Source organism: Pistacia vera, unplaced genomic scaffold (genome assembly GCF_008641045.1).
Source record: "Pistacia vera cultivar Batoury unplaced genomic scaffold, PisVer_v2 Contig560, whole genome shotgun sequence".
In the NCBI taxonomy this organism is placed as follows: domain Eukaryota; kingdom Viridiplantae; phylum Streptophyta; class Magnoliopsida; order Sapindales; family Anacardiaceae; genus Pistacia; species Pistacia vera.
In genome coordinates this window covers 147,356-158,801 of record NW_022196402.1, presented here as the reverse complement: position 1 = coordinate 158,801, position 11,446 = coordinate 147,356, and the positions used below count along the sequence as shown (strand labels likewise).

At 35.0% G+C, this 11,446-nt stretch overlaps 1 protein-coding gene across 1 annotated transcript; it reads right to left on the bottom strand.

The window, feature by feature from the left end:
- Positions 1-2,397: 2,397 nt before the first annotated feature.
- Positions 2,398-11,407, bottom strand: LOC116108264 (nodal modulator 1-like). Its single transcript, XM_031394520.1, has 15 exons — positions 11,163-11,407; positions 10,843-10,908; positions 10,590-10,676; positions 9,647-9,703; positions 9,465-9,529; positions 9,175-9,344; positions 9,033-9,094; positions 8,791-8,874; positions 8,299-8,458; positions 7,423-7,538; positions 6,983-7,111; positions 6,634-6,692; positions 3,213-3,279; positions 2,573-2,575; positions 2,398-2,466 (listed from the first exon to the last, which is right to left on the bottom strand). The coding sequence occupies exons 1-15, from the start codon at positions 11,259-11,261 to the stop codon at positions 2,398-2,400; spliced, it is 1,293 nt and encodes a 430-aa protein (XP_031250380.1). The 5' UTR covers positions 11,262-11,407.
- Between the last annotated feature and the right edge of the window lie 39 nt (positions 11,408-11,446).

The following is an 11,446-nucleotide window of genomic DNA, read 5'->3' as shown; positions in this document are numbered from 1 at the left end:
CTAAGAAAGGTGGTTGGGGCATGTAACGCCCCACTTGAGGTACGTAGTTCTTGTTTCTTCTTTTGCTCTTATTTGAGTTGGTTTCTTGGTAATATTGTTTGGTTGACCTTTGATTGAGTGTTGTGTTGAATACTTGCCCTGAAATTGGTTGAAAATAGAAGAAGTTCAGTGTTTCAAGCTTCGCCGGGGCGAAGAAGAATCTTCGCCGCGGCGAAGAGGTGTTGAAGCCACGGGAAGTTTCTGGACAGTTTCGCCGCGGCGACGTGCCAACCAAAATGTAAGATTTAATGTTCAGCTTGGCAGCAGCCTTCAGTAATTATTTTTATGGTCTGCAATATCTGGTTAATTGGAATTATAACTGATTGTGTTGACATTCCAGTCTATTTAATATGTGGTTACTGGTTGGATTTGTTTGCTTATTACATTCCAATCTTTTAGTTTATTGATAACTAACACAACTTGTGTTATATGATTGTAGGATTGCTGGATTATGGTGGTCTTTGGTGCTGTGTAGTGTTTTTGCTTTGTAGGCAGGATGCATGAGCCTATTTTTTGATGGCTTTTGTTGGCTCCTTCTGTATAGAATTGATGGGTCTATTGTGTATAGGAATTGTTTATCCTTCCTTGCCCTTTTTGTTTTTTGTTTCATTCTCTGTGGGCATATCTATTGTGTATAAGGATTGTTTATCCTCCCTTGCCCTTTTCTTTTTTGTTTCATTCTCCTTGGGTATGCCTAAGGTGATTGCTCTTAAGGGGAGTCCCCTTTATTGACTATTATTCTTTTATTCCTTATAAAATTACCAGGATTACCAAAACAAAAAAACAAAAAAAGTTAAGCAATGTATTGGATTTTGTTAAATGTTCAATGTGGATCTTGATTCTTATTTTGTTTTTTTTTTCTTTGATTTATGATGCTGTAATTATGGGTTTATGGCCTGAAATTGCCTGATCTTTTGGAGTTGACTGATCTTGGATTTTGTTAAATGTTAAATGTTCAAGTATTGATCTTATGGGGCAGGTAAGTCATTTATTACTGTGTTGATGCTTAAGTTGATGTTTAAGTTGATGTTTCATTGTTCTTCATAATTTTGACATTTTGGACAAGACTTTCAGGTTCCAATGCCTTTGTATGTGCATTCCTAGGTTTACAAAGTCAGACATTTGGTCAAAGTGGAAATCAAGCCAGATTTTGTCCTTAATGCTGAGAAGGAACTTGGTATCATTGCTGGTCTTCAAGATCGAGTGGCATAAGTCTATGGTGGCCTTGTTTACATGGTATGTGATGTTCATGCATATATGTTCAAATGCTCATAAATCTGATGCATGTCTTTTTATTTATAATATGATGCATATATGTTCAGTGTTGAGAAGGAATTTTAGTTTTCCACGTATTTTCCTTTCTATTTATAATCTGATGCATGTCTTTTTTCTGTTTATAATCTGATGCATGTCTTTTTTCTGTTGCAGTCTTTCTCAGTTTGCTGGATGGGAAGCTTGGGTAGTTTCTGTTGCAGCTGCAGAATTTGAGAAGTTGCAATCTTTCTCCAGTTTGTGTAGAATTTGAAAAAATCAGAATTTGTGCAGTCTTTCTCCACTTTGTGAATTTGAGAAGCTGCAGAAAAGTTGCTGTTTAGGATGTTAGGACTTAGGACGGAGCTTGTTAAATTGGACTTATTGTTTAGGATGTTAGGATGGAACAGGCTGTTTAGGATGAAACTGGAGAAAAAAATCAGTTGTGGAGATATCATGAACTTTTATTTTCTTTCATGTGAATAAATATGGCTTTCATGCATTTGCACATGATCAGTAATACAATTCACATTTGTTTTTTCTATTTGTTCTTTTTGCAGATTTTCCTCTTGAAACTGTGATGGTAGAAATAATGTATCATCTACTTTTAGTTAATTGCAAACATTAAAAATCCAGGGTTTTTTTTTTTTTTTTTTTTAGGTAAACCTGCTAATTTTATTAAAACATAAAAGAATTACATCCTAAAAATAGCACTCCCTTTTACACAGGCGAGGACCTTGGACATGCCCAAGGGACCAAACTACACAAAAAGAAACAAGAGCAACCAAGTATATACAATCCTTATACACAAACAGTAAGACTACACAAGACAACCAAACTGAAGCCTTCACCTAGAAACTGCAGAAAATGCAGCAATCATGTTGCACCTCCATACATACCATTGTCCAGATCACTACTACAATTCAAGCACACACCACCTGGCACATACTGCCCAAGACTCCTGGAGACTACATAAATAAACTGCAACCTGCACACCTGCTCAATCTACATAGTGCAAAAACTACAACATGCCCAGGCTTCTTATCCAGCACCCACCAATCTACACCAGCTGCATAGAAATCATGGCCTCACATAAAATGCCGAAATCTAAAGCAATAATGCATAGCCATAGTAACTACCTGACAATCCAGCTGAAGCTTGGGCTGCCTCCATTACCTATTAAGACCAAACCAATTATATTAAGAACTATCACAAGCTTTAAAGTAACAATTCTAAAATCTAAGCTCCACGCAAATGTTCAAAAAAATGTTGACAGACATACCAGCTGCAAATTTAAAGCAAAAGAAACACAATGATGCATTTTTTACTGGGATAAAGTCTCAATAAACAAGTCATGCGGTTTAAAAACAATAACAATATACAGTTTAAAAATGAAAAATAAAAAATAAATGCTACAGTATAGAGATTTATATATTTAATAAACAGCCCCCACCTTGGCTTAGCCTTCTAGCTTAAATCCATCATTATGATGAACTGTGAGTTTCTTAGATCACAATTAATCATAATTAGTCAAGCATTTTGCTGCTTCACTAATTCCTTACATTTGTTTCCATCTCCTTGATAGACTTGAATGCTATAGGCAAAAGTCAATATCGTATTCTTTAATGAGAGTACCCGAAGCCATAATATTGAACAACATTTTACCCTACGACTTTCTAAGCATATCAAGAAGTCTATGACAATAGAAGAAAATAAATATGAAGCAAATCACATCCCCATAAGTTCAAATATTGAGGCAAATCATGGAAAGTTGAATTCATCAGATAGCACCGACTAACCAGTAAACCAAGCCCCAAGACCAAATTCAAAATAGTTGCTTAAAAAAACAATAACTATATAAATGCATTTCATCTGCATCGAATCTTAACAAAAAAATTTTGAACATTCAAAGAAAAAATCACCTTATCATTATTGCTATCTGGTTCTGTATCTGTCCTAGTTACTCTACAAACAATCTCTTTCTTCTTCCTGCAAAATATACATTAAACATAGTACTTCATTACTTGGGAAACCAAAAAAATAAATAAATTAAGAAACAAAACAAACTAAAAATGTTACCTTGAAAAAAACTGGCAAAACAACAGCATTCCACGCGAGGAACATGTAAAGAAGCTAAAAATGGCTGAAGAGGAACATGGCAGCAAGAACTACACTGGCAGCAAACTCAAGTTCCCGCAAAAACTTACTGTGAAATTCATGTTTCTAATCGAAAAACCAAATGCTTTAGTTGGATTGAAGCAACATTGAAAAGTTCGGAGATCTTAAGGTTTTCGGGTGTAAATTTGGAGATTTTTTTGAAATCTTATCTTGACACTGAACAACATTTCGAGAGTCTATGAAGATAAGGGGGAGAGGACGAGCTGGAGGGGAAAGAGAGCTCAAGTGGTGGCAGGAGAGGCCGCGAGAGAGAGAGAGGAAAGGAGATTTGAACTTTAGGGTTTGCCAATGAATTTTGGGATTAAGATTTGATTCATTGAGTAACGCTGAATTTTGAAATTTAGGGTTAGAGAATTTTTTTATTTTTTTTTATTTTTTGGGGGAGTGACTTGGCATCTGGATGAGGTGGCAGATGAGGTGGCATCTGCCATGTCATGTTGTAAAAGGATGTTGTAATGACTGCTTTCTACTCGTATTCTCATAAAATATGCATAGTAAAATACATGTAAAATAGTATAAAAAGTTGGGCCCAAATTTTTCTTTTATTAAACATATACATTCTTTGTACAAACTCATATCATATACAAAACTATGAACAATAAAGTGGATAGTGTAGCCATTTTCCTTCGCTTGCCGACATCCATTCGACCGTGTCCTCACCTAGATCCTGCAAAAACATAGGGAACAACGGGGTGAGCATAAAACAATGCTCAGTAAGTAAATCCTCTACTAATCTATCCCTGTAACTCTTTCTCCTCAATTCTGTCCTTAAAATTCCCATTACTGTCTTTGCTTTCTCTCTCTTTGTTTCTTTTTCTCTTTTCTATTAACTCTGTCTCTAGCAAGTCACGACCCCATCTGACCAGAGGCACGATTGGGACTCACTCCCACTCTCCATGACTTTTCCTCATTCTAGCCGATCGGACTTGGTTATGCATGGATTCGGAACACTTGGCCATGTGAGTGTATAAAACTCTCTCTCTTGGGTAAACTCGGGTATAGTCCTCATCCGCATGCACTCTCACGGGCTACACCACTTCTCTCTCATACTCATGCCACTCTCTCAATGCGGCGTACATACGGGAATACTCTACCCATACTCACAGGTTCCCCATCGCATAACCTACTCTATTCTCTTATCTAGCACTACTTTCTCTTTGTTCTCTAGTGCTCATTCTCTCTTTCTCTCTACTCTTAGAGTAGTTTAAACTCAATTTCTCTACTCTCTTCTACTCTCTTTTCTAATGCATATTTAATGCATGATTAATGCACATATGTGACTCATGTTCATTAATGCACTTATGAGATGCAATTATGCTATGTAGCAAAAATTAAGGCTTACTACTCTTACTCATGCTTCTCTTGAGCATTTCATCATACAACTCATGTGCATATAAAACTCTACTTAAACAATAACTTTTCTCTTTTCTTGAACCTTCCCAATATGGGAGAAAACTCTCTCATAAACTTCTAATTTCCTGTCAATAAAACAAACACTTCTAAAGAGTTTACTCAAATTCCCTTCAACTTCAATCAAACTCAACTCAACACCATAAAATCTCCACACTTCTCATATTCCAATACATTCAATACTCATTAATAACTATAATCTCATCTCATCTCATCTCAATTTCTCAATGACCATAAGATATACACATGCATACATAAGTCTCTACTTAAAAGAGTTCTTAAATCTCCACTTGAGTTGGATTTACTTACCTTGTGAGGAAATAGCTTCTCTAATACTTCTCCTTTCCTTTGGTAACTTGATTTCTCTCTACAACTTTAAAACAACAACAAAAACAATAATAACAATATAAGACTTCAATATAACCATAAGCAAAACTCACATCTAAAGCAAGAATCCTTACCTTAGGATGCTTTAGATGAAATCTCTACTCAAAATTACTCAAAAGCTCTCTTAAACCCCTTAGAAATCTTAGGAAAATTGAATGGAAGATTGAGAGAAATCAGTTTCTTTCCCATTTTGCCCTTGCTCTTTCTTGGAAATTCCATCTATATCTTTTGATTCATTTCACTCACACCCCCATACTAACCTATTCTCCATGAAATTTCCTTACAGTTTACTCCCCACTTTTCCTACTAATTAGGGGTAGAATGGTCATTGTGCCCCAAAGGAAGAATTCTCTAGAAACTCATTAAACTTTTCAACTGACTCGTCGCCGCGGCGAAGAAACTTCCGTCTCCCTGGCGAAAAGTTACAGAGTCGACACTGTCTTACTCAAGCCAACGTCACCTCGACGAAGACTGGAATTCTAAGATTCCTCAAAACTCAATCAATTTCAAGACAAACACTCAACCAACTCAACATACAAACTCAATTAAAACTAAATCAATAAACATTTAAGCCATACAACAAATCTTAAGTACGTACCTCAAGTGGGGCGTTACAGATGTTGTAAGGGAGTGATGTTTGTGTAGTGTTATTGCACAAGTATTACCTCTATTTTTTTTTCTTATCCGTCTAGTTTATGCGCATTTCAATAAGATTTATTAAATATCTTACAAGTCCAAAAGAGCAGATAAGTTATAGTATTTCAATAAGATTTATTGAATATCTTTCAAGTCTAAATGAACAGATAAGTTACAATATTATTATAGTAGATAACCCCAATATTTGAACTTAGAAACTAAAAAAAAGAAATAAACCTCTTTGACTATCAGATCAACCCCTCCAGGTTTATTATCTATAATTTCATATATCATTCTTCTTGTTATTATAAAGTAATGTTTAATTAATATTATTATTATAATAATTATGGTATTAAATTAGTTTATAAAATTTGCTTTTTTAATAGTATTAAAAACGTTTAAAGGAGATTTTTATTTTAAGGTTAATTAGGTGAGTAGGTAACTATCGTGGCAACTAAATACCCTATCTTGTTTTAATCATGGCTTAGTATATAAGATTTTGTCTCTTCAGTTTGGAAGTTTTTATCCTCTTTTTTTTTTTTTTTTAGTAAACGACGTGTTCTCACTAGGGGTGGGAGAAATAATCTGAAAACCAAACCAAACCAAAAATTAGGGCTTCGTTTGGTTCAAAATTTGGGGGTTTTGGGAAACGTTTTTTGAAAAAAGTTAAAAAAAAGTTGAATTGGNAACAAACAGTCACTCTTTATGAAAGTGAGATACAATAAAATAAACCAAGGATAAGACTTATATCCAGAGTTTGCATTTGTTCCACAAACTACAGTAGAATCTAACTAAAATCAGTCAAGAACAAACTGAAATAAATAACTTATGCTCTTCCATCAAGCAAACTTCAATTTGATTACAAAAAAAAAAATACCAAACAAACAACAGAGAGCAGATAAGAAACGGCAAATTTGATGTTTTGACTGGATAAAACACACATCTGGTATCCCCAGTTCTATAAATAAACAAATTGTGGCCTAAAGAAAAGGTAAATCAAAACTAATCATGAATAATTATTACACAAAGTCCATCTTATTACCACATAAGCAAATTAATCATCAAGCATTATCCACAGTACCTGATCAAGCTTGTAATAGCCTTCCTTGTCCGTGATAGACCTCTCATGACCATCAACTAATATTTTAACTCCCTCCACTCCCATGTCATTTTCATCAACTACGCGACCTCCAACAGAAAATCCTGTGACCTTCAAAAATTTAAAAGAACAAAAAAATACATAACTGAATTAATTCATATAATCAGGTGGAATTAAGGACTAAAAAACATTGTCAATACTGCTGAAGAATTTAAAAAGAGAAGGAAAAAAGTGGCTCCCCATCAAAGATATAAGAAATTCCACGGTTAGGGCACAATTTACGATATCCACATTCCAATATCATAAGATGGATGACTAACTCATACCAAGCAGTAGCATACAAGGACTAACCAGATAGAAACAGGCTCATGTAAGAAGAATGCACATTATGAATCCTTCATACGAGCGATTAACCATCTTACCTGGAACTTTTCAGGAACAGTTACATGTTGATGCTTAACAGAAACTGAGATGCGAGCAGGAGAAACATCAAATACGGTATTCTCACCCTTGTAGTAGGGTACAAGTTCGTAAACTCCTGTAAGTAATCAACATCATAAGGCATTAAATCAATAGAAACACAAAATAATTGCCAATATGCAAGATAATGCTCCCATTTAATTTCTGCTTAAAAAAATATATGAATCCAGCTAATTTTGGTGTGTCACCTACAGAAACGGTAATAAAGTAGATGGTTCCATAAGTGGGAAATAAAAACATCCATTGAACATAAATGTGAATCTAACCATCTAATCCAGGATGTTATAAGTTGCTTTAATCTTTATTATTTCTTTTCATCCATGGAAACATCAGATTCTGTAATTATGTTAGATATGAAGATCACATATTGTTTTCAATTTAATTCACGTTCCTTCAATAGCATATGAGAAAGTCAAGCAGCTAAAAAATAAAACAATGTGACTTAAAGCTCTGAGTTACAGGAACCCTGAATCCCAAAACAACAAAAAACCTATTCAAGTTCTTAATGTCTCGTCAGAAAACTAAAACATTTTCATTCATGGACATCATCTCTATCCTCTTTATATTTGCCAAACCAGAAAAAAGAAACAGTTAAACTTCTGCACCTTTTGCTAAAGACAGTTTACGCTAGAACTAGTTCAAGCAAAGAAAAAATAATGTGATGCAAGACACTGGAAGCACGGATGTAAATGAAACAAATTCAACAGTGACCAAAATGACTAAATTTGAAGCAATTCAAAGCTTTCCAGAATGCATTTTTAACTTGCTTGTTATTATATAAACAGCATAAACAGAATTAACATTAGGAATAGAATTACCGCAAGGTATTGATTTAAAGGTGAACTTTCCATCTGCATCAGATATGGCATGACAGAGAGCTTTTCTTTGTCCCGAGGAATTACCAGAACCTAGGGGACAGTCTACCTCAACAACATCATCTGAATATAAATATAAATGAACTCCCAAGATTGGATTTCCCTATCAGGACAATAAAAGTGGCATCCAGTTATCAATAAAAACCACAACATAACACATTTTCAGATGATAATTGGTCTACAGCCAAACTTAACACTTCCAAATTTGAATAAATAAAACTTTCTACGCAGAATGTATAGGAATTGATGATAAAAATTATATTCTTAAATCATTTACCAAAAAATGACCTATCTCCAAAGAGAATTACCATATTAAAAATAAAGGAGAAAGGTGTTCATATATAAGAATACATTAAAAATAAGCAAAAATTCAAACAAAACTTATAAGAAATACAGATAAAAATGCAGTTTCATGCAACTGCTGCCTCCAAATACCTGAGCAACAACAAACCCACGAATGTCATACCCAGGGACAAAGAAAATATCATCAACTACACCATTTTCAAACCCCAGTTGCACCTGCAAGAACATGTACATATGATTCAATTTCAAAATTCTGTATATTTACCAGAAAAAACATGGCATGCAAATTTATGAGTGGCAAAGGAGAGAAGGAAGAAGAAGAAGTGGTTTAAATGCCCAAAAGGGAAAAATAAAACTGAAACATAGCATCCAACCTCCGTGGAACCTCTAACTTCAACTCTCAAATCAGGATGTGACGCATGTAGTTTGTATTTTCCTGCACCAAAAGAGCCATGTTGTTGTTAGAATATGTGTACGGCCGTGTGTGCCAAAAATAACAACACAGGCCCTTTATACCAGGAATAATATTTTTGAACAAGTAACTGCCTCCAGATGATGTTACAGCTGATGATATGAGATCACCATCATGAGAGAGAAGTTCAACATTCACATTTGAAGGACCACCATCTTTTACCAAACAGCTCTCTCCACCAACAGCTCCCACAACTCTACCAGAGATGGTAAAGCTACAATACATAAACATGTGAACAGTGAATTACAAATATATCTGGCATGAGCATGAGCACTGAACTCCAGTTGAACATAAAATGAAACTGAGATCAAATTATGAATAATGCTTAACGAACCCTGTGAAACGAAAATTAATGTCTTCGTTACCATTGCAACCAGTATCATCAACAGTGACTGGCACCTACAAATTAATTTTCTGTGGGGTTAAAAATCAAGCAAATTAAATAATATAAAAGATGTGTCAGAAGAGAAGCACAATGCATAAGAAGTTTGCGTAAATATCAATGAAATTACTAACTTTATCTGGGTCCCATGACCATCCTTCTGGTCCATTGACTTTAATTACAAATGAACCCTGCAAATAGAAATAGAAGTGATCAGGTGAACCAAGCAATATAAGCAGAAACTGGATGTGTCACACAAACATAAAGCAGATATGCCTGTTAAGTTTTAAAAAGGAAATTTCAATAAATCAAGAGCAAAGTTTACAGAGCTGTAAGCCAAAGCATGATAAAGATAAACAAAGCAGATCTAAACCACAAAATAAGCTCATGAAATCAAGCATATTGCATTTACAAAATATCATTTCACATAAACTACCCGTGCAATTCGCAAATCTTCTTGCCATAGCATAGCAAGATTGTAGGAGGCACTTGATTGTGTTAAGTCAGACTCCAATATTTACAAAACAGATGCTCAAAGATTATACGCAATCAAAGAGAACACAAGTGAAAGGCTCCTGAAAAACCGCACATGGACGGCAGCATCTTCCAGAAAGTGAAATGCAAACTTACAATAATCCCTCCCAATTCAAATTACAAACCAACCAATTATGATGAGTGGAAAATCTGAAAGCACACTCATTTATGTCCGAAAGAACCATGCTAAAACAACCTAATGAATTTGTATTCTGATTTATTTTTTTCTTTAATACCTAGAAATCCTTTGAACTTTCAAACATGCTCAATAGGTCCATACTACAACCTCGGTAATTAGATAACTTGTGGGATACCATGTCCTAAGCAGGTGGCACAAAGGGATCTGAACCATGGACCTCTTTGTCGAAAACTTTACCACTTAACCAACTATTGGTGTTAAACTCATACTTTACAATCTGCAAGGCAGACTAGTCGTTCTATTGTGTTCAAAAGCTTGTTTGAAAAAGACCATGGCGAAACAATAATTACTTAAATAACATCGCTCCATCCATTAATGCAAGAATAAACATTGTTGAAAAATACCTTATCATACACGGGAATGAAGTAATAACCATTGGGAGCACACTGCGTACTGTCCTTCACCAATCCATCAACCGTGCGTAGTTCAACCTAAAGATTGAAAAGACAGATTATCATATCCTAACAATGAGTTTCAAGATCCATGTTGTAGAGTTTCAAGATTCCTGTAGAAGAGTTTCAAGATTCTTCTACACGGAGTAGAATCGGAAATTCAATAGATAACATTTGATTAGTAATAAACAGTAGTGATACTTACAGTGACACGAGAATAATCCAACCTTGAATCAGTCGCCTTCCTCGACTTTATCAGTGACGAACTCGCCTATAAAACAGCAATTCTTGATTAGAAGAGTAGTGGTCCGTACAGTGAACATAAATAAAATTAAAAAATGAGATCAAGAAAGTTAGATCCGCAGTCTCTTGTTCGGTTTAATTAAGCTTCAGTAAACCAAAAAGATGTGAATTAACAATTTCCACTCCAAGAATCTTGGTTAAAGATTCTTGATTGCCTTTCTTGCGTATTCTTGATAACAATGTGCAGAACAAGTGGAGGACGCAATTAGGGTAAAGATTCACCTCGACGAAGCCACCACAACCGTGAATCGAATCAGCGGAGACGGCTGAGATAGTGTAAATGACGATCAGGGAATATATTAGAACGTCCCTGATCTTCATTTCTTGAGTTTTCTTTGCGAAGTGATGTTTGTTGCTTGACAAGAGTGTTATGAATTGGTGAGAGAGCGGATCCAGTGCTTTACATAAGAGTTATAAAATAATCACTCGGTAAAGGCACTACTCTCGTCTTGGCTTGTTTGTTTTAATTAAAGGGTTTACATGGGTTTTGAATGAGCTTGCGCCCG

Bases quoted from the DNA above. Each gene is read 5' to 3' on its own strand.
- LOC116108264 (XM_031394520.1), bottom strand. From the start codon at position 11,261: ATGAAGATCAGGGACGTTCTAATATATTCCCTGATCGTCATTTACACT. The intron at 7,539-8,298 runs GTAATTCTATTC...GATTACTTACAG, and splicing joins CTTTAAATCAATACCTTGCG to GAGTTTACGAACTTGTACCC. The intron at 3,280-6,633 runs GTTTATTTTATT...TATATTTTGCAG, and splicing joins GGATATAAGTCTTATCCTTG to GAAGAAGAAAGAGATTGTTT.